A 24,263-nucleotide genomic window follows, 5' to 3' on the forward strand; every position below is an offset into this window, starting at 1 on the left:
TGCTCAGTAAATGATGTTAGCTGAACATATGGCATGAGACATCTCAGATAATAGGGTATGGCTGCCTTTTCCTAAGTAAGTCTTCCCCTGAAGATCCCTTCCCTAGCCAGTCCTTTGTTTGAAAAAGCAAATACCATACTCAAACACACTTAATGCTCCAAAGGGAGCCCTCTCCTATCCTGTTCCCAATCAGGCCAACTATTGCTGTGCATGGCTGAGTGTCTCTCAGGGGTAACCAGTTTTAATTCATACCGCATTTTTTAATGTGAAAAAAAAATCCCTCCCTGAAAAACAGAATAAAACAAAAAACAGCACATAGCACATGCATTTCATATCCTGAAGACCAAGTGACAGGCACCTAACACAGTTGGTTATTATTTAAGAGCATTCTTCAAAAGTATTTTTCTAGATTTCACCATGCAGAGGCAATTAAAAAAAGATAAAGTTTCTCTGAAATTTCTCAGAGCAGATAAATAATGTGTTTCATTTCTTAAAATATTGCTTAGTAATACTAATATTTTAGTCCTATTGCTTTCTGCTACATCACCTTCCCAGATAGTTTTCTAATGCATGTAAGTAATAAAGTCTCCAGTGGATATGGAGGTGGGGGAAGAGTGCATGATGTTTTTACTGGTCTTTTTATTTTAAAACTACCACATTTTACTTTCTAGTGCCTTCAGCTGTGTCATGGCTGCCCAGCAATGTCCAAACTCAAATATACCTCCATTTAATATGTTATGAAGCAGTTTTTCAGGTGAAGGTTATGTTTTGTGGAGATGGTAATTTATTCACTTTACTGCTGAGCAATTTGTTGACTTTACTGCTGGCTTCAATATTGCACCAGACATCAAGAAAACCCTTTTTCCTCCCTAATCTGAAGCAAGAAATTTTGCTTTGTTCCTTAGCCATAAATAAGTTAAGTTCTAATTCTGAATGCCTTCTTAGAGCTTTCTTTTGTTAACAGTGAATTCTGTCACCAACTAAACCTGAGATTTGATACCTATAATTTAGAGATTTGAAGATCTCCCTATTTAAATGCCTCCAAGGTCTATATTAGTGTCCATTGCCACTTCAGGGTCAATTTTGTGCCCTGATTTAGTGACCTTACTCAGAAGAGTTGAAAACAGAATTTCATTGTTTTAATTATGGTTACACCAAAAATTTTTGTATGCCTCTCTCTTCCCTTCCTCCCCTAATTTCACTACATGGTGTTTGTTACGCTTCCATTACTAACATATAAATGCACGGACCTCTTACAAGAATGCTACAGCCCCCCAAAGTCCTCAGACCACATGGTCTAGACCCTTGCTCAGATTCCTTTCAGCTCTACCATGTTGGGAGTCTGATTCTGACTGCATTCCAGAGAGCAACAGTGGACTAAGAGGAACAAGCAAAGACAGGGAAGTGGGAAGCAAGGCAAAGTTCAGTTTCTGATGGGCAAAGGGAAAATATACAAAGTCTTTCAATATTTTCATTTATACCGTAGTAATAATTCTTGAGAATTTCCATTTCCTACAGGCTGAAATATAATTAACCCCCATGATTAGTCCCAGTCAACCAACCTACAGTGATATCTCCCTCTTCTACACTTAAAGCAGTAATTATCTGCATTATTTACTTCAATTCAACTCATCGACTTTTACATACAGCGATACGAACTGGGTGCTGTGGGAGATACAGAGATGATTATAATCTGGTTCTAACACTCGAGAAGTTCAAATCTAGCACACACTTTGTCGTAAGATAAGTTACCCTGTGATAAGTGCTGCGGAAGAACACACCAAGTGCAATGGTGTGAGTGCTCTGGAAGGACCAGTGTGTTCCTACTGAGAGGGTGAGTATCATTTAGATAAGGTGCTTACCACACCATCTGGCATATGGTAAGTTCTTAATCAATGTTTGCTATTGTGTTAATACTATTAACAGTTGTCACTACCTGTGTGACCACCTCTCTCAACCTCAGTCTTCTTATCTGTAAGATGGATACAATAATATCATCTGTAAAATAAAGATAACAGCACTTGCCCTGTCCACCTCCTAGAACTGTTTGAGGATCGAGCAAAATTATGAAGGTGATTCCTAACATTTAATAACATGTGTTATTCATCTTTGCATGCCTAGTGCCTTATAAAGAGTAAGAAATCAATAAATAACTGGGGGCGGGGGGTAGAAAGGAAAGTAGGAAGGAAGGGAGGAAGGAAATTATTATTATTATTATTACAAAAGAGATCAGTTAAGAGCTGGTTTTGCTTGTTTTATTTAATTATTCCTAGGTTTATGTCCTTAAGCATTCACTTAAATTCAGTTTTTCCATCCATAAAATGGAACTATTTTTTTAATTGAAGTATAGTTGATTTACAATATTGTGTTACTTTCAAGTGTACAGCAAAGTGATTCAGTTACATATATATTTTTTCAGATTCCTTTCCATTATACGTTATTACAAGATATTGGATATAGTTCCTGTGCTATACAGTAAATCCTTACTTATCTATTTTATATATTGTAGTATGTACCTCTTAATCCCATACTCCTAATTTGTCCCTCTTCCCTCCCTTTCCCCTTTGGTAACCATAAGTTTGCTTTCTATGTCTGTGAGTCATTTCTGTTTTGTAAATAAATTCATTTATATTATTTTTTATATCCATATATAAGTGACATCATATAGTACAAGGGTGAGTCAAAAATTATCCGCACTCTGGCTGTAGAATTTAATTAACTTTTAGAAAAGATAAATACATCATTTTTCAACATAATCTCCTTACTTTTCAATACACTTTGTCCATCTGTCAAAAAGCTTTTGTATTCCCTCATTAAAAAATGTATTAGGCTGAGCTGCGAGCCACGAATGCACCACTGTCTTCACTTCTTCATCAGAAGTGGATCTTCGAGAATGTAGATGCACTCTATGTTGCTTTAGCCAGCAGGACTAGGACATATTTTTGTTTTTGTCGGCCATTGTTAGTTACTTCTATGATTTATGTCAATACTTTGAGAAAATACAAAACTTACCAAAAAAAAAAAAAAAAGTGGATCTTCGTCCTCATAGGGCTGCTTTCAGGGGACCAAAGAGATGAAAGTTCAATGGAGCAAGATGAGAACTATAGGGAGGATGCTTTAATACCTCAAAACGAAGTTTTTGCAGAGTGTCAACAGTGTGGGCAGACGTGTGCGGACGTGCATCGTCACGCAAGATCACAACAGCCTTGGATAGCAGTCCTCTGCATTTAATCTTAAGTTTAGGCTTCAGCACAAACTTTTCGAAACCTAAGTCTGCTGTGGATTATTTCATAGGCAGCCACAGCTGATCTGCAAATGCTTTGCCACATAATCCACTGTCACTCGTCTATTGAACAGAATCTTTTCAAGTGTACGCTCAATGTTGTCATCGGCTGTGGACAGATGTCCGGCTCCTTCTTGATGGCTAACACTTGTGCGACCTTCCTTGAATTTCTGTATCCATTCATACACACGTCTTTGCAACAAAACACTTTCTCCATACTGCACACAAAGTTTTCAATAAATAATGGTACCAGGTACACCCTCAGATTACCAAAAAAACCAGTCACTGCACAATACAAATCACAAGTGGGGCATCCATTTTTGCTGGTACCGCAGTTACAAATAAACTGATGTAACACGTTCACACCTGCACAGCAGTGACCGGGGAGACAGTAGCCTTGAATGGAAGGCGCTGATAAGACAGTGTGGCCAACAGAAGTTTTCATATAACCGGAGTGTGGGTAATTTTGACTCACCCTTGTATTTATCTTTTCTGTCTGACTTACTTCACTTAGTGTGATAATCTCTAGGTCTATCCATGTTGCTGCAAATGGCAATCTTTAATTCTTTTTTATGGATGAGTAATAACAAAATGGAACTACTTTTAATACCCATTACCTTCCTTACTAAATGAAACAATAAATATAAACTGCTTATTGCAATCTCCGAAATATAGAAAATTTCAGTATAACACATTTTTTGCATAATGTTAAGGTTTGCCCTAAAGTATTTTTTGTTTGTTCAGATGGTTTTATTTCAATAGTGCATCTGCCAATTTGTTTACATGATATGGTCTGCTCCATATTTAAATAAAGGATTAACTCATTTTGTTTTTGTAAGGACAGAAAGAAAGGGAACTTGCCACTTTCTCACCCTCAAACCTATTCTTTAATGGGCTCTGAAACTCAACTGACTTCCAAAAAGAGAAAAATGAATTCACCTTCACTGGAAGGACATCTACTATTCTAGTTTTTCAGCATGTTTTATGCCATTTCCCTCTTCATTCTACAAATCTTTCACAGCTGAATTTATTTTGATAAAGCTGAGAATTTTATCCTAATTCTCTTCCTATTTTCCACAGTTTCAGTGTGCTGGCAGAAACAAAACTAACAAATAGGATCAGGAACCCATTGCTTCAGGAAGGATGGTAATGGAGACACTGCTTCAATTCATAGAGAAAGGTCCAGAAGGCAGATGGCTGAGAATCCACTGTTCCTTTACCCCTTCATATAACATATTCTTGCATGTCTACAAACAGGACTAAAGACTGACTCCAGACGTGAAAATGCACTAAACTGCTTTCAATTGAATCTTTAAACACCTGTTGAGCTCACATTGTGAGAACCATGATGGGTTCTACGTAATATAAACTCAGAACCTAGCTGTGAAAACAGCAGCCAGGAACAATTAGTCTCAATGGCTTTTCATCTTTCTTGGTCAACCACTTTGTGAATAATACAAGTTCAAATAAATGCATGATGAACATATTCCACAAAACAACAACAACAATAAACCCTAGAGCACCTTCATATTCCTGGCTCTAATCAGAGTTGGTGATCAGTAAGTGTTTGTTGAATGCATATATAAATATGTAAAATGAATTGGTTTGACTCAATGATTTCTAATGCCCCTTCTAGTGGTAGAAAGTGGGCGGACCTGATGACTGATCAATACAGGATGTTGGACAGAGCAAGGAGAACATATGGATAGGAACAAAAAAAGAATGTATAGACTGGAGATACCAGGGAGATATCTAAAGTAAGAACTCTTCATAGTTTAGACAAACGTTCCCCGTTTCTGATCTCCACCTCACTGGCATCACCTCCTCATAAACAACAGATTTAGGGCAGAGTTGACTAGTGTGGGATTCTTCGTAGTTTCCCATAACCACAAGGATCCCAGTCAAGGACCCTCCAGGGATCCCACTCAGGAGGGATGGCATCTAAGGACTATCACACACACCTACATATTCATGCTATGATTTTAAAAGGAACTCTACCAAAGTCTGTACCACTTCCCTCATTGACACAATATCAGGAAAAGCTAAATGAAAACAAAGACTGTGATCTAAAGGTAGAGGTGAGCCCAGTAGATTTTCATTCCCATGAACTTCCAGGGCCTGCAGGGAATTTGCCACAGCAAGAGCATCATTATTATGCAAACAATAATCAACAAGTATAAATAATTTATGAGAAGCCCAGATTTGTTTTGTGTCATTGATAATGTTGGAGCCACTGAAACATTAATAAATTAATGAGTTATGCAACACTCTTTATAAGGCCTTTTAATCCATATTTATATAAATGCCTTCTAAACTTGTATAATACCTACTTTCCACAAAATCAACAGTAGAGCACTAAACTGGGTGTTAAGAGCCAAGGGACTATGTATACACATACACACTCTATGTATCTATACATGGTATTTATCTACCTATCCCTCTATCCATACATACATACATACACACACAATGCTTCTCTCTCTCTCTGACACACACACACATACATGTATGTCAGTTTCATCTGGGAATAGGAGAGTTCACTTGGATTTAACTTTACAGTGTTCATTCTTAAGCTTATGCATCAAGATTAACAACAAATTCTTTATGCTTCCTATGAGCACAAAAAAATCTAAATATACTGGTTGTGCAAAATTCTAATATCCATATGACTCACTGCAACCAGAATGATTTTTCTAAAGCATAAACTGAATTACATCAATTCCCTGAACAAACTCTTCTGTTATCCTCAAAATAAAGTCCACTTCTCTTAACATGGCTTTTTAATATGGCTTTTCATCTTCACGATGTGACCTCTGCTTACATATTAGTTCAAATCCTGCTTCCTGGTCCCTTGAACTTTTTCCTCTCTGAGGCTGTTATTCTCTCTCTTACCTATGGATCTTTGATCACACCATTCCATCTGTCTAGAACAGTTTCTACCTCTGTTCATCAGTCTAATCTGTTTCTCCTTCAGGTCTCAGATTAGACTCATCTCTCTTGTAAAGGCTTCCCTGTCTTAGGTGCCCCTTCTCTGCCCTCCAGGGGCATCATGTAGACCATTCCATCATGTAGACCAGACTGCAGATCATGCAGGCCACAGTCTGGTCTTAATGTCTGTCTACTTGTCTCCATTCCTCACTAGTGTCACCTCTTTGAAGGCAAAGACCATGTTTTGATCACTGTTACATTATTAGCACCTAGTGCCTGCCTGGCCCATAGCAAACACTCAATAAATATTTATCAAATAACTGAAAGAGGAACAGGAAGCCAGGTTAGCACCAACAGCTACGGGTGGGAATCTGTGCAAACTACCAGGTGTGCGTTAACTCTGGTTTATAGCTTCATTCACATTAGAAGTGCCCCAGCCTCTAGTCATTACACCTAGATTCAAAGCCCGGCTCAGGACCTGCTTATTTACCCATAAAGAATTCCTATCCCACACCTCTGAACTGAAAACATTCTCAAAGAGTCACACCTGACAATGCATTATTTGGCTTCAAAGAAAACACCCACCTCCTTTGTCTCTTCGGAGAAAGCCTGCAGAATGTCCGTTTGTCTGGTGTAGTTGCCATTGGCGTCCTGCAGACCTTGCAGAATGCGCTCCCGCAGAACCAGCACTGAGACGCGGAGCTGATGCCAGAGGAGCTGCACGGCGTGGATGTCAACAATCACGTTGACGGAATAGGACAGCAGCTTCAGGGAGAACTCCGTTTCAAGGAGGGCGTGGATTTGCTCAACATGATCAGAAATATCTTCGCAAATGTCCTGCAGTAAAGAAAAGCAAATATATGATGACTCCTTTGCCTCAACCTGGGGAGGGGACAGTAAAAAGGTCGCTCCTTCACCTGACACCAGTGATCAGGGCCAACAGGTCAGGCGAGCACATGCTGGATAGCTGGCCTTTGCTTCCGTTCAGATACACAGTCACAGGCCATATTCCTGGGGACTGGGCCTTCAGTTCACACAGGTAAGTAGATCTTTTACTAAACCACAAAAATCCTCCTATCTTTCAGATACCCATATTGAAAGTTCAGCCAAGGTGAGAAGTTACCTCACAAATCCACTCTCTGTTCTCTTTCCTGTTAGTCTGGGATGCAGGTAAGGGAGCCAACAGCTCTTCTCTTTGCTACTGGTGAGCTCCACCGAACACATACTATTTCAGGATAGAAGCATCCTCTAGACACACAGCATGAAGAAAAAATGGGCTAGAATGTGTGCTGCACTGAAACTTCCAGTCATTCTCAGTGAGCCATGGGATCTTCAATGTGAGGGATAATTGTCACATTCCCACAGGGACACAATTTAATATTGAAATTCGGAATGGATACTCACACTTTGCAAACAAAATCATTCTTAAGAAGAAAAACCAGGAAGTTGTCTGGTGGCGCAGTGGTTAAGAATCTGCCTGCCAATGCAGGGGATGCAGGTTCGAGTCCTGGTCTGGGAAGATCCCACATGCCGCAGAGCAACAAAGTCCATGCACCACAACTACTGAGCCTGTGCTCTAGAGCCCATGTGTCACAACTACTGAAGCCCGTGAGCCTAGAGCCCATGCTCCGCAACAAGAGAAGCCACCACACTGAGACGCCAGAGCACCGCAAGGAAGAGAGCTCACTGCAATTAGAGAAAGCCCACGTGCAACGAAGACCTAACGCAGCCAATAAATTAATTAATTATTTAACAAAAAAGAAGGAAAGCCAGAGAAACCCCACAAGTGAACAAAAACAAAATACAGTTTGGTTTTGTTTTTAAGACTCAGATATTTAAAATAAAAACATAACTATATCAGAGTTTCAATGTCCTCCTCACATACTATTAGGTAGGCAGATTTTATCTGATGTGTCACTTGTCCTTACAAGTTCCCACATTTTCATTGTGCTGTCAGAGACCAACAGCATGAAATGAGTAGCATCAATGGTAATATTTACTTGAGCAACTGGAGTCCATTAAGCATCAAAATAATGTAGATATCAGCGAAAAGTGCTGTTACTCATTTTTAGTTATGTATCAGTGATTTCTTATAAATGGAGCATTTATTTATGGTTTTTGTTAAAGCTAAAATTTTAAGAGAGCATTTGAGTTCTGAACCCTATCTTGAGTATCAAAACAGTCATTCTGTGCTGAATGAAATATAACCTTCTAATTTCATGTAATTCAATTACTTGTTTTCAAAGAAAAGCTAAAATGTAACCTGTATTTAACAATATGTAATAATAGCCAAAAAACTATTAAATAATGATGGAAAGTTGTGCTGAATTTTGAACAGTAATTATTGTACAATTCCAATAAATGCTCCAATATTAGTTCTTGAAATCCAAGACCTAATTGGTAATAGTGATGTAAATTGGTGATGAAAACTTGAAACAGATTAAAAGGTTAAACTAAACAGACTTTGGAGTTCTGATTAGGTAAATTTCTTAGAAAAAAATATGACCCATGAGCTTATGTGGTCCAGTAGAGACTTGGGGTAAAAATTATATTACCGATTAACCAGTACATGAGAAACAATCACAGCCAGATTAGCTAGTCTTTGCTGGCCTCCAGCAGAAAAGATCAGGCCTCTAACTATTGTCAGATATTCCATGTAGCCTGGGGTCGTAGCTGATGCTTGTTTGGACATCTACTCCATTTACCCCACACCTCTTATTCCTGACACCTCATCCACAACCCCAAAGCAAATGTCCTGCTCCCTCTGCCCTATTAGGATGCTCGTTTCTGTGTAGTGCTGTGTTGCCCTAGGAAACTCCCTTCCTCCCACTGCTGACCTCTTCCAAATTCTCAGCACTCTCCTGGCTAATATCTCCAATCCATTGTAAAAACATGCCTTAACTTTTCGAATGCTACCTCTACCTCCTGTTCATACCCAAACTTGACTCTGCCCAAGCCTCCTGCGTCCTCCACTGCTCTCCCAGGCAAGGCTGCTCATCCCTCCAGGCCTCAGCGGAGAGGTAGGGAGGGGCGGAGGAGGGAGGGGGAGCTCGTGGGGGGAGGGTGGCCCTCAGTGCTTCTGTGCCACTTTCTGATCATTACTCTTTTGCCCTCGTACTAAAACCCTTCTTTCTTCGTCCAAGAAGATGGAGAAAACCTGCTGTCTGCTAAACCTTCTTGTCATCCTCCCTCACTGCTGTTTATCTACATTCTTCTCTTTCACTCCTCTGCACTGAAGAATGCACCTGCTTCACAGTTTTCCTCTCCAAACTGCACACACCACTATCTTAGGTAATTTCAACATTCACACTGAGGAAACAACCAATACTCTTAGCCTTGGATTTCCTCTACTTAACTACTGCTAAGACCTTCACGTCCATTCCACTGGGATGACTCTCTGCCACAACAGCTCCACCCTGGACCTTGTCATCACTCCACCTGGGGAACAATATCAGAAAGTCCCTTGTGCCACCAACCTCTCTGTGTGACATTTTTACTCCCATTCTCCCACTACAGGTGCTCTTCAACCCCATCCAGGCCACCACTGCCTCCACCCACTTTTCTCACACACCTCCTGCCTCCTAGCACAGCCTCTACCGTGATCATTTCAGCCTCTCTAGGCAGTGTTCTCAACTTCCTCACACTCTTGATTCCATGAGTCAGAATTTGTGAATCTCTGTCTCTTAGGCCCCACTATGATCCTACAGATGTAGAATACATGACATACCTAGGAGAGAAAAAAGTTCGGGTAACCCTTCTGCCACCTGCTCAGAATAGCTAAATAGGCATTTCTACGCCATCCCATGCCCAACCCGCAATACAAAAAGTTGTGTGTATAGCCTTAGTACCATGAAAGCACATGTCATCCACTCTCTTTACACACATTTGGCTCCTTCATAATGGATGTAGGAATTTAGTCAGAGCCAGGTCATGGGTCAAGATGTCAGGCAGCTATCCAGGGGAAACTGTACAAGAGACACGAAAGCATCAGTGGTGCCAGTGACCTTAGGTTTCCGTACCCTCCTTCTTAGCAACTGTGAAATATGAATTAGCCCTGTTCCTACAGAAGCAGATGGGCCCTGAGGAGAAAGAAACACCCTCCCCACAAGTGCGGACCTCATTCTGTTGAATATTTTGGCAATATGCACACAAAGGCTCCAGTGAAATTCTGAAACTAAATAACGCATAGCATGGTGCAACTTTTTGGAGTCTGTTAATTTATTTAATTACTTTTATGCTCTCTACTCCACCATTGGTTGTCCAGCTTGACAAAATTACATGCACGCATAAATTACAGAACAAGAACGACAGATACATGTGTAGGTTGTATATACGAGTGTGTGAGTGAATATACTCCCTCTCCCTCTAAATGTGGACTATGCTTTGAACACTTGATAAGGTGTTTGTTTAGAGAAAGGTAACTGACTCTGAATCTATACCTAGTATTTAACAATAGAAAATCTGCTTTTCCCTGTCCCTCTATATAAATGTCAAACAAATAATTTAAAAATATTCAGTTTGAAGCTTCTGATGCTTTGGCCCTTAACTAGTGCCAGTTTGTTGGATATTATATGAAATAAGCTGAAGATTATAGATGTTCTGTTTATTTTAATGCAGTCAGATAACCAGGCATTAGAAACTTTTTTAAATGATTTTGCTGAATGGCTTCCTTCCAGCAGGGACTGTCTGGAATTAAAAGGCACTGAGAGGTCTGACTTGTTGGAGGCCCTGTGGGTACTAGATTAACAAGATGAAGTAGAAGCTTGGGTGCAGAGTTGGACCAACTGATGAACATAAGGAATCACTGGTGTTTCAGCTTCTACTGGATGTGTGACTTGAGCAGATAGCAACTAGAAACTGGACCCAACTCACATGGCCGAACTGCTCAGCGTATAACAAACTTTTGAGTACTACAGTGCTACTTGGTGGAAACAAAGTGGCAATTTTAGAAGAAATTCACAGTTTTTTAGGAATATGAAAAGAAACAATCCCTTTGGGACTGGAGATATATAATATATATTTGAAGAACCTATAAGCAAAAATATTTCTCCCCATCTGTTTACTAAGGGGATCAACAGGAAATAAAGTCTTTCATTCACTATTGGAGACTTAAAACACAACATGGCAATGACGGGTTATGCTGATATAATGACTAAAATTCATAGTGAAGTGTAATTGCCCAAAAAATGGTAATGTTTGATTTCAGATTCTCTCCTATTTTGACAGAGGATGTTAGTAGACTGAAAACTGAATGTCTACAGAAGAGGTAAGGTCAAGAAAGGGATGAAGATGCTAAAGATTCAATGAGTGACGACCAAGAAACGCTTTCCAGCATCCATGAGAAAGATGGTTAGGTCCACTGGTCCATCTTCTATAAAGAAAGTTATTCCAGACTTCGCTTTCATAGTCTCAGCCTGAAATTATCCCATTTCTTCTGTTTACACCTAATTCTGGCCATTATTTCCATCAGTTCCAGCCCCTCACCCAAATGCTGTCTCTGTTAGACCTTTCTTCTCTGACCCCTAGACTTCTCTGCTGATTCCTAAGCATGCTTCACCTGGAATGATGCAATGATGGACAGATCCACCAGCTCAGACTTCTCACACACTTAAGACTCTAGATTCAGTCCATTGCCCTTAAAGGCAGCTCCCACTCCTTGCAAACCAAGTTCAGGAACAGAGAGCTAGAGGACTCTGAGAAAGTGGAGGTGGAGGAAAGGCAGATCCAGAGAGAGCGGCCAAGGATACCAAGACAAATTGTTAACCTTCAGAAGCTCGCCTGGAGTTGGTCCCATTATCTTGTTCTGTTATGGACAAATGCAAGCTAAAACTCTAACTTCTTATGAATATTATTATTAGGCTGTTTCACATAATTAATGAAGATTTTATCATCATCAGAAGGTAGCTTCATTCCCAGAAGATTTATTTCAGCACGTGAATGTTTTCCCCAAGTAGAGGGCTGGTTCCTCAGGACCTCTTTGTATAATTAGTGGCTACCATTAAGTTGGACACGCAAGAATTTTGATGACATGGATCTTACTTTAACAGACTGATAATGAACAGAAATATTTTAGTAGATAAAATTGTTTAGCTTATTTTTTAATGTCATCAATTGGTATCAATTGCCTTAACTACTTAAAATCTCCCATAATTCTAACATGATTTTCATTCATTCTCTTACATCTTTTCCTCTGAGAAAAGGTGTTCTCCAGTAAGCTCATTTAGATGACCAAATCAATGGATGTCTCAAAGAATAACAAACTTTTTAATTTTAAACTGAGGATAACTTTTAAATGTCCTTAAAGCAATAGCATATTTTATAGAAACTCAAATGTCCCCAGTACAACCTATTATTATTAAGGATAGAAGGACAACGTCTTTAGGAATTAATTCTGTTTTTTTCAGTGAATGTATTAAGCACCTACTATGTACTAACCCCTGTGCTGGGGAAACAAAGGTGAATAATTCCAGGGCTTGGTTCCCTGGAGTCCCCTGCCTGGTGGGAGTGGGCATGTAATGAGAAATTATAGTCAGGAAAATAAGTGTTCACAAAGGGTATGCAGATGAGGAGGAAATGATTGTGTCCATAGAGGAAAAGAGGAAAGGGGCACGAGAGCTTTTCCAAAGAAGTAAAGTTTGGGTCTTGAGGAAGACAACCAGGAGGATGAGGCAGAGAACATTCCAGGAAGTAACAGGTGTCAATGTTGTCTCCATAACTGTGGACCTGGGGTTTGGCATCAATTTCTTAGGCATAGCATATTACACATAATCCATAAAAGAAATAATTTTGACTTCATCAAAATTTTAAATGTTTGCTCTGTGAAAGATATTTTTAAGAAAAGGATAAGAAAAGCTACAGACTCAGAAAAATATTTGCAAATCACTTACCCAGCAAAGGATTTACATCCAGAACATATAGAGAATTCTCAAAACTCAACAGTGAGAAAACAACCAACCCAATTCTAAAATGGGCAAAAAACTTGAACAAACACTCTACCTAAGTGGATATAATGGTGGTAAATAAGCACATGAAACAATGTTCAACCTCATTAGGCATTAGAGAAATACAAATTAAAACCACAGTGAGATGCTACTATATACTTATTAGAATGGTTAGAATAAAAAAAATACCAAATGCTGAGGGGTTCCAGAGCAGTTGGAACTCTCCTGCACTGATGGTGAGAATGCAAAATAGTACAGTCATGCTGGAAAACAGTTTAGCAGTTTCTTATTAAGTTAGACACACACTTACCCTATGACCCAGCAATCCCACTCCTGATGGAGAATGATAACTCAAGTACACACAAAAAGGAAAAGAAGGTCTATTCATAATCTCCAAAACCTAAATGTTCTTCAGTGGGTAAATGGAGAGACAAACTATAGTACACATATACAATACACAGCAACTGGGGGGAAGAAAAGAACTACTGATACATGCAACAATTTGGATATGCCTCGAAAGCATTACGCTAAGTGAAAGAAGCCAGTCTCAAAATGTTACACACTGTATAAGTCCATCTGCACAACATTCTCAAAAGACAAAACTCCGGTGATGAAGAACACATCAGTGGCTGCCGGGGACCGGGGGCGGGGCGTGACTGCAGGCTGACAGCGTGAGGGGCCGTCTTTTGCGGTGATAGAACTGGTCTGCATTCTGACTGTGGAGATGGTAACAGAAATCTACACACGGGTTACAACTTACAGAACAGTACACCAAAACCCCCCACAATTTTGCTGTACAATAATTTAAAAAATAAAAGAAAGCCAGTTTATAGTCTCTTAGTAAAATGCTTATAAAAATAAATTTTGGGTCACACATCCCCTTCAGAATCTTGGAAATGACAAATAGCACAGCTCTTAAGCTCGTGGCACTACTGTCACCATCTCTGATTCTGCAGCTCCCACATTCGTTTCTGGCAAGAAAATGAGGCTAATCTGGAGCCCGTCTCAAAATGAATTAAAGCAAATGAAAGTGGTAACAATGTATCTTCAAAAGTTGTATAAAAATTTTTCCCACAGACATCACTGTGTTAATGTGGGAAAGGGATGCTATTTTCTTGTTTAATTCACATACAGCACAGGAGCGCCTGCGGCATTCAGAATTACTCACAGCACAAAATGCATCGAATACATTGTGTTGCCAACTGCCCACTTCACTCAATCTTCCTGACACCTTGTGGTCCCAAAATTGCAGCTGCTGCCGCCTGTCACTGAAACAGGACTTCTGTGGTTACCTAGCAGCTGATACAAACACTGATGACCTGAGACTGTTTACAAATAAACTCCAGCTGGTTGGGTCAGTATTTTTCTTTTAATTTAGTTGTATGTGAGAGAGGTGCCTTTTTTTGGTAAGACTGGTGTGTATGCATTTTCCAGTTGTATCTTATTTCTTCTAGTCAGATTCAGGGCTTTTAAGATAACTGTTCTATCTTTAACCAGAATGTCCAGTTTTCACCAGCGTGAGACAGAAATGAGGGTGCCTTTCCTGTGAGTGCTCTGATTGCTTTCGCTGAGTGTGACTAAGTGTGACTGCCCCAGCTCCTGCTAACTGTCCCCGGGAGGGGATCTGTTTGCTGCCTCATCATAAGGCCACCATGCCCATTCCCAACCATTCTCAAAACATCTTGAAGGTTTCCTCATGAAATCACAAGTATCTGTGGATCAACATTCTGCCAAAGTGCCCCCAAAGTGCCAGTCTCCAAGGGTTCCATGAAAATGTGGATGGAAACCTGCCCTTCCAGCAACTTCCTCGCCCAGGTCCTAAAGCAACACTGGGCACCCCAGTTTCACTAAGTCCCACAAATGCAGCCACTCCCACTTCTCTCTGTTTCTTGCTTCCCTACATGCAATTCCCAAATGAGGAAACATAACCTGCCTCTCCATAGGGACAAACAGTAATCGGCAGTCATTTCTGCATTCTTCTACCCAAATATTGTTTCTTTCTCTTTTCCCCAAACAATTTCACTGTTTCTCTCAAAACACTCTTGAGTTACGTTTGTATAACTGCAGGACATCTTCGGATGGTTTTTCTAAAACAAACGTGAATTAAAGTCTACTTTTAAAGGATAGGTCTCCTCACTCCCACTTCCAACTTTTTCCCTCTCAGAGTTTCAAAAACCTTGAACCCTCGTCTTATCGAGAGGATATTATTATGTTTAAAATAAAGAGTTTTTATGTTCTAAAGTCAGTAAGCAAGAGATAAGTAAATATAAGATGTATTTTGTGTATATATTTTAGTCTTACTACAAAATGCCATGTCATCATGACTGCTCATTTTGTTTACTAGCAATTGTAGAAATGAATGACTAAAGTGTCTTTTACTCATATGCTCACCATATGTGTGTTTTCATTAGAAAAAGCTGAAAAGAGATTCTTACCTAATACATATACTTTGTATTTTAAAATACAGACCAAGGGAATAGCAGTTACTTGTTTAAAACAACTCACAAGTGAACCATGTAAACTGAAACTTGCAACTTTATATAAAAAATATTGCAGTATTAATGTCACCTTCAGTTGACTTTCAAAACTGTACTTTCTCCAAAAGACAGGTTGATAGATGTTTCTATGACAAGGTATTTTTATTTCCCTAAAATTAGACTACGCCCTCTTTCTTCCTTCCTCTACACTTTCCTAATGGTCCCAGTTTATTCTTTGTAATATGAGAATGACTGATAAAGACTGGTGGGAGGGATGCTGAGACATTTAGGATCATCACAGTACCTGTCTCCAAAGTTTGAAGAACTCTGTTGTTATAAGTAGTGGTTATCTTTTTAATTACTAAAATTCTGAAAGTGTGAGGACTGAAATGAGATTATTTATGTAGAAATGATTTTTCTGTTATCATTAGTTGGTACTCATCCATATCCCTCACTAGACTGTACGTTTCTGGAAGCAGGAAATGTGTCTCATTCGTCTTAGCACTGCTAGGACACTGCCATACATGTGGGCAGTGTCCAAGGATGTTTGTAGAATTGGATTCAATTAGATAAAATACTATATTTCACAACTCAATGTAAAATCCTTAAAAATCAAGTACTAGTTTAAAAATCTTCCAACAAACAAAAGTCCAGGACCAGATGGATTCACAGGGGAATTTTATCAAACATTTAGAGAAGAGCTAACACCCATCCTTCTCAAACTCTTCCAAAACATTGCAGAGAAAGGAACACTCCCAAACTCATTCTGAGGCCACCATTACCCTGATACCAAAACCAGATAAAAATACTACAAAAAAAGAAAATTACAGACAAACATCACTGATGAATTTAGACGCAAAAATCCTCAACAAAATACTAGCCAACAGAATCCAACAACACATTAAAAGGATCATATACCATGATCAAGTGGGTTTATCCCTGGAATGCAAGGATTCTGCAATAGATGCAAATCAATCAATGTGATACATCATATTCACAAACTGAAGGATAAAAACCACATGATCATCTCAATAGATGCAGAAAAAGCTTTTGACAATATTCAACACCCATTTATGATAAAAACTCTCCAGAAGGTGGGCATAGAGGGAACCTACCTCAACATAATAGAGGCCATATATGACAAACCCACAGCAACATCACTCTCAATGGTGAAAAACTGAAAGAATTTCTTCTAAGATCAGGAACAAGACAAGGATGTCCACTCTCGCCACTACTATTCAACATAGTTTTGGAAGTTCTTGCCGTAGCAATCAGAGAAGAAAAAGAAATAAAAGGAATCCAAATTGGAAGAGAAGAAGTAAAACTGTCACTGTTCGCAGATGACATGATACTATACATAGAAAATCCTAAAAATGCAAGCAGAAAACTACTTGAGCTAATCAATGAATTTGGTAAAGTTGCAGGATACAAAATTAACACACAGAAATCTCTTGCATTTCTATACACTAACAATGAAAGATCAGGAAGAGAAATTAAGGAAACAATCCCATTCACCACTGCAACAAAAAGAATAAAATACCTAGGAATAAACCTAATGAAGGAGGTAAAAGACCTGTACTCAGAAAACTATAAGACACCAATGAAAGAAATCAAAGATGACACAAACAGATGGAGGGACATACCATGTTCTTGGATTGGAAGAATCAACATTGTGAAAATGACCAAAGCAATCTATGGATTCAATGCAATCCTGATCAAATTACCAACGGCATTTTTTACAGAACTAGAACAAAAAATCCTAAAATTTGTATGGAGACACAAAAGACCCTGAATAGCCAAAGCAATCTTGAGGGAAAAAAATGAAGCTGGAGGACTCAAACTGCCTGACTTCAGACTATACTACAAAGCTATAATAATCAAGGCAATATGGTACTGGCACAATGGAACAGGATAGAAAGCCCAGAGATAAACTACGGTCAACTAATCTATGACAAAGGAGCCAAGGATATACAATGGAGAAAAGGCAGCCTCTTCAATAAGTGGTGCTGGGGAAACTGGACAGCTACATGTAGAAGAATGAAATTAGAACACTCGCTAACACCATACACAAAACTAAACTCAAAATGGATTAAAGACCTAAATGTAAGGCCAGACACTATAAAACTCCTAGAGAAAAACATAGGAAAAACACTCTTTGACATAAATCACAGCAAGATCTTTTTTGACCCACCTCCTAGAGTAATGGAAATAAAAACAAAAATAAATATAAGTGGGACCTAATGAAACTTCAAAGCTTCTGCACAGCAAAGGAAATTATAAGCAAGACGAAAAGACAACCCTCAGAATGGGAGAAAATATTTGCAAATGAATCAACAGACAAAGGATTAATCTCCAAAATATATAAAGAGTTCATGCAGCTCAATATCAATAAAACAAACAACCCAGTCAAAAAATGGGCAGAAGACCTAAATAGGCACTTCTCCAAAGAAGGCATACAGATGGCCAAAAGGCACATGAAAAGCTGCTCAACATCACTAATTATTAGAGAAATGCAAATCAAAATGACAATGAGGTATGACCTCACACCGGTCAGAATGGGCATCATCAGAAAATCGACAAACAGTAAATGCTGGAGAAGGTGTGGAGAAAAGGGAACCCTCTTGCACTGCTGGTGGGAATGGAGATTGATATAGCCCCTATGGAGAACAGTATGGAGGTTCCTTGAAAAACTAAAAATAGAGTTACCATATGACCCAGCAATCCCACTACTGGGCATATATCCAGAGAACACCATAATTCTAAAAGACACATGCACTCCAATGTTCACTGCAGCACTATTTACAATAGCTAGGACATGGAAGCAACCTAAATATCCATCAACAGATGAATGGATAAAGATGTGGTGCATACATACAATGGAATAATAGCCGTAAAAAGGAATGAAATTGGGACATTTGTAGAGACATGGATGGACCTAGAGCCTGTCATACAGAGTGAAGTGAGTCAGAAAGAGAAAAACAAATATCGTATATTAACACATATATGCGGAATATAGAAAAATGGTACAAATCAACCGGTTTGCAAGGCAGAAATAGAAGCACAGATGTAGAGAACAAACATATGGACACCAAGTGGGGAAAGTGGGGGCGGGGGGGGCAGGAGGATGATTGGGAGATTGGGATTGACATATATACATTACTAATAAGAAAAAAAATCAAATTGTACACTTTAAATATATGCAGTTTATTGTATGTCAATTGTATCTCAATAAAAGTTCTTAAATAAAAAAATCAAGTACTAGTTTAACTTCCTCTCCGAAATATATCCACACTAATCAGTATTCAAGTTAAGTAACTGTTATCATCTCCCATTTTGATTAGGAAAGGTGATTAAAAAAGCATGTGGATTTGGAAGAGTCAAGGAGATGATAGAAAGAGGAGGATGAAGATGTTGAATACAGACTTGGAAGCCTTCACACTTCTGCTTCCATGCTCTGAAAGTCTCCTTTGCCTCAAATTGAGAAAGAACCAACTAAAAGTTCTGCCTGGCCATACCTGGCCATATTCAAATCAGGATTGTAATGTAAAATTTTGGGGGTTTAAAATTGTTATTTTAAAAGCTTCAGAGAGTTCTGATGAAGATTCCACATTAAATTCTTAATTCCAGGCTCTGACTTGAGAGGGAAAAAATCCTGAGCAAAAAGATAAGATGTAAATTGACAATTGCTATTGCACACTGGAAAAACTGTTTTTTTCTAACTAAGCTATTGCTTAGTCACATTCATATTCAGTGTTCTAGATAAAGGTTCAAAATCTAAGTTCATTCACTTGTAAAATCACAGCTATGGCCTCAACACTCAATAGCTCATCTGGAAACTGCTCAGAAGGTCTGTACTTTCCCCAGGACATCTTTATAGAACTGATTTCAGGTAGAAATTGACAGAGAAGTCAGTGGTGGTTTTTATACTGCAGTGTGCTTGTTAATCATGCAGATTCCAGGGCTGCTCCTTTTGAAGAGAGATGGGATGAAAGAATCTGCGTTTTCCTAAGCATGCAGTAGTTATTATGCCCCTGTTCTAAGCACAACACATTGAAAAACAGTGAGTCATCTGTCTGGAAACAGGAGCTACATGCAAGCCTTCTGCTACACAACCCGAAGAACAAAACCCAGCGACTTGAAAGGTAGCCTGCCACTGACATTACACAGATGTCTCTACCAGAGAATTTACATTCTTTGTGTTCCAGAACACAATTTTCCACAGTCTTATTTATCTACTGCTTACAGTGCTGTGATAATCTCTAGGGCAGCATCAGGTTTGTAGGTTTCTCTAACATGCTTTCTTTTTTTTATTTATTTTTTACACTTTTTTAATGGAATAAAACAGACACAAAATATCACACATAAAAACATGTAGCTTGGGCTTCCCTAGTGGCGCAGTGGTTTGAACCCTGGGCTGCAAAGATCCCACATGCCTTGGAGCAACTAAGCCCGTGCACCACAACTACTAAGCCTGCGCTCTAAAGCCCGTGAGCCACAACTACTGAGCCCATGCACCTGAACTACTGAAGCCCACACACCCAGAGCCCGTGCTCCTCAATAAGAGAAGCCACAACAATAAGAAACCTGTGCACTGCAATGAAGAGTAGCCCCCACTCTCCACAGCTACAGAAAGCCCGTGCGCAACAATGAAGACCCAATGCAGCCAATAAATAAAATAAAATAAAATAAATAAATTTAAAAACAAAAAACAAACAAAAAAAAAACCATACAGCTTAGTGAATTATGACAAGGCAAACACCCTTGTAACAACTATCCAGGTGAATAATTAGAACTTTGCCAGCCACCCCAGAAGTGCCTCCATGTGCCCCCTCCCCATCACAGACCCTCCAAGCCTCAAAGAAATGACCACTATCCTGACTTGCATAGCAATTACTTTCCTGCATCTCTTTATGGTTTTATCACCCAAGTATGCATGCCTGGTACTATAAGTTAATGTTGCCTGTATTTTCACTTGATATGTCTAAGTCTTTTTAAGTCTACAAAGTCCATCTCTATTCCTTTTCTTTTTTTTTTTTTTTCATACAATTTACTTGTTGAAAGTCCTAGGGCATTAGACTTGCAGAGCTTCCCATAATTTGGATTTGTTGGTTACAGCCATGTGAAGCAGTCAGTGTGTTGGTTCATCTGTCCTCTTCCTACAAATTGGCAGCTGCATCCTGAGGCCTGATTAGCTTAAGGTTCAATTTCTTTGACTAAACTATAAGTGGTATTGTGTTCTTTCATCAAGAGGCATTTAACTTTGCTTTTTGCTCTTTGTGATAGTTGATGCTATCAACTATTTTGCCAGTTGATGCTCTGTACCTAAAACTGTTAATGCACTGGGGATTGTAAAATGATGATATTCTAATTCTATCATTTTGTTTTCATTCACTAGCTGGAATAGAAGATGCTTCTCTTTATAGAAAATTTGGTTACAGTGATATAATTCATAAAGAAAAGTCAAGATAAATGCTTGATTCTTTCCTTTTCTTTATTAGTTTTCAAGATAATAAATTGGTTTTCGAGATTATGAATTGGTTCTCTGCCACATTCAGAAGGTAACCAACCAGTTGGCTTTTAATATCATTTTGTACTCATGGATTTAAACATATTTGATGAATTTTGATCTACAGCAATTCTCAACTTCATTGAAGTACAAATTATCCACCTTCAGCCAGTAGTAGCCCTTTCAATTTGACTTTAGGTTGGCTATTCTAAGTAGGCTTTCATAGCTTCCTTGCTCATCTTGTATATTTCCAGACTTGATATCAGCCATTTTTCTAATAAGACTTAGTTTCCTTTAATGAGAAAAGTTTTTCCAGACTACCATCCGGACAGTAGGGACGCTCATTACTACCCGGTTAGTGATTGTCTCTAGGCTTTTTTTAATTAACAGAGATAGTAGATAGGCATATTTTTTAAAAACACCTTATGATGGACTTCCTTGGTTGCGCAGTGCTTAAGAATCCGCCTGCCAATGCAGGAGACACAGGTTCGAGCCCTTCTCTGGGAAGATCCCACATGCTGCGGAGCAACTAAGCCCATGCAACACAACTATTGAGCCTGCACTCTAGAGCCTCTGAGCCACAACTACTGAGCCTGTGTGCCACAACTACCAGAGCCCATGTGCCTAGAGCCTGTGCTCCGCAACAAGAGAAGTCACCACACAATGAGAAGCCCGTGCACTGCAATGAAAAGTAGCCCCCGCTTGCTGCAACTAGAGAGAGCCCATGTGTAGTAACAAAGACCCAACACAGCCAATACATAAATTAAATAAATAAATAAATTTATTTTAAAAAAAACACCTTATGAGCTCATAACTGATATTCCCAATTCAAATTCATGACCACAGGGTTTTAACTGAATATCTTCTATACGATATCTGTATCTCCTTTCTTCCACACCAAGAATTCCGAGTCTCAAGAACACAGCAGGTGATGGAATTAGAGTATCCCATGATTACTCATTTGTTTTATCTCATATTACACATATGATAGTTTCAGGATACTAATGCTAATACTACACTAATACTACTATTAATACTGGCAAATGACTAGGATAGGCATGTATAAGATTTGGTCAAGGTGGCTTTTGTTATCACAGAAGAGAGCTGGGTCACCTTAGTTTTGTGTTTAGCTGGTCTTGGGAGAACAGAACTTATACCCTAGTCTCACATCCGTGACAATTCATATTACACAGTTTAAACATTTGCGGACTTTGTAGGTACCCTCATTTATCAAGGTCCTTTTAGAAAGGGAAAAAAAACCTCAATAAAAATATAACCACATGACCATAAGTTTTCCTACAAGGAGGGAAAAGACCTTTGCTTTTAGAAGGCATGCCCTAAGAGACTTCCTGCCTCAGCAGATCCTTCTAGTCTTTGCAGATCATCACAGAATATGCAAAAGGACAAAAACCAGTGAAGGTAGTAATCAGCAATATAGCAAAGAGACTGCACTGTACCGTGAACTTGAGCACGAGGTGTGCCAGATAAAGCACTCTTTCCTCCTGCTTTCCAGTATAACACCTACAGAGCACAGGGTGATTCTTATCACTTACTAGTTTAGGGCTGTCCAGAGATGAAGATGGGTCTTCTCTTCAAGCCATGGACAGTGAGCATCTCTTCATTTACCATCTCCCATGGCCAAAGTTGTGCAGTTCACATATTTGCTTTGTTCAGTGGTCTATATGTTATTTCTGTCTATATGTTATGATCTACATTTTATTTCTATGAGGTCTGTCTGCCTTAGGAAATTCTCGTGTGGCAAGAACTGCATTTGTCTATTTTGCTTCGTAGAGTATAGTACCACATGCAAATAGATTCTTAATACATGCTGATGTTAGTGATATTGAATCCATGAACCATGAAACAGGAGTTTGGATGATCATGAGAAATAATAAATGAATCATAATATGTATCTAGATCACTCTGCGCCAGGATGACTATTAGAAAGTCTTAGTTCTTGGAACTGCTGTGTCCTGGTTATCCTTGCCCCAGTAGATCACAGAGTCTCAGTTTCCTCATCTATAATACAGCGCTGGATGGATGATCTCTACTCTCAAGCTCTAAGATTTTCCTTTGTTTTCTTTTTCTTTTATTTTGTGTAGCCCTCCCATAATGCATAACATGAATTTTAGTTACCCAGAAGTTTTTACATATCTCTGAAAATCCTTGTAACATGACTGCTACTTCCTACTAGCTGTAGAATAAGCACTAGACTGGGAATTAGGAAACCTGAGTTCCAGTCCTGGGGACACTGAAAAGTATCTCTCTGGGTCCTGCAGATGACCCTCCCACAAGATTTGAAATAACAGCACCGATCCATACCAACAGGCTGAGGAGGGAAGAGCTACAATTCATTCAAAATGACAGCCAAGACCCCTACTTTTCCACCCGAGGGTTAATGACCTGAGGACCCCTTTTGGTTGTGTTTTCCTCAGTCATCATGATAGACTCAGGTCATTATTCTTCCACCTTCCTATTCCCCTGATTCCTACAAACACACACACACACACACACACACACACACACGCACGCACGCACGCACACACGCCTGTGCGTGTATGCATATTCCTTTGAGGCTCATTCCCATCTGCCTATACCACCCACTATTATCTCTTCATTCCAGTCACTTAAGATTTTATTTTCTAAAAACTTATCAAAACTTTTTAGCAGTTTAGATTTATTTACCCGAGATGGAAATATTCTAGTAACTCTTGAAATTTTGGAGTATTTCAAGTTACAAATGGTCCTATAAGTTCATTTACAAATGCTTTCTCTTGACCTATTCATAAATACTCTTTATACTGGGAGAAAGAAGTTAAGAGGATGAAAGTCCTATTTGGGATTTCATTGCTGACTCATGGTGTGACCTTGGAAAGGTCAACCTCTTTCTTAGATGCACTCTTTATATATTTAGATCACTAAGAACATGGCACAGCTTCTAAGCATGTGTTTCTATGTCTTCCACGCCCACATAAATATATCCACAGCAACTAGCTTGGCTGTTGATTTCTATTTAAACACCTACAGCATGCCTCTGGAAGCTAACATTATAGACATAAGTTTTTAGATCTCACATCTGAGAACCCGGAACAGGAAATGAAACCTCGTAGGATTAGAGTCCTGCAAAG

At 39.1% G+C, this 24,263-nt stretch overlaps 1 protein-coding gene across 3 annotated transcripts in view; it reads right to left on the reverse strand.

Moving 5' to 3' along the window:
* Positions 1–24,263, reverse strand: part of AKAP6 (A-kinase anchoring protein 6) — a 551,024-nt gene that overhangs the window by 261,289 nt on the left and 265,472 nt on the right. For all 3 annotated transcript variants that reach the window (XM_057721871.1, XM_057721869.1, XM_057721870.1), the window contains one exon: positions 6,797–7,048. In XM_057721871.1, coding sequence (XP_057577854.1) covers positions 6,797–7,048 — 252 coding nt within the window. The remainder of the gene's footprint in view (positions 1–6,796; positions 7,049–24,263) is intronic.

This window comes from Hippopotamus amphibius, chromosome 2 (assembly GCF_030028045.1).
Source record: "Hippopotamus amphibius kiboko isolate mHipAmp2 chromosome 2, mHipAmp2.hap2, whole genome shotgun sequence".
Taxonomy (NCBI): Eukaryota; Metazoa; Chordata; class Mammalia; order Artiodactyla; family Hippopotamidae; genus Hippopotamus; species Hippopotamus amphibius.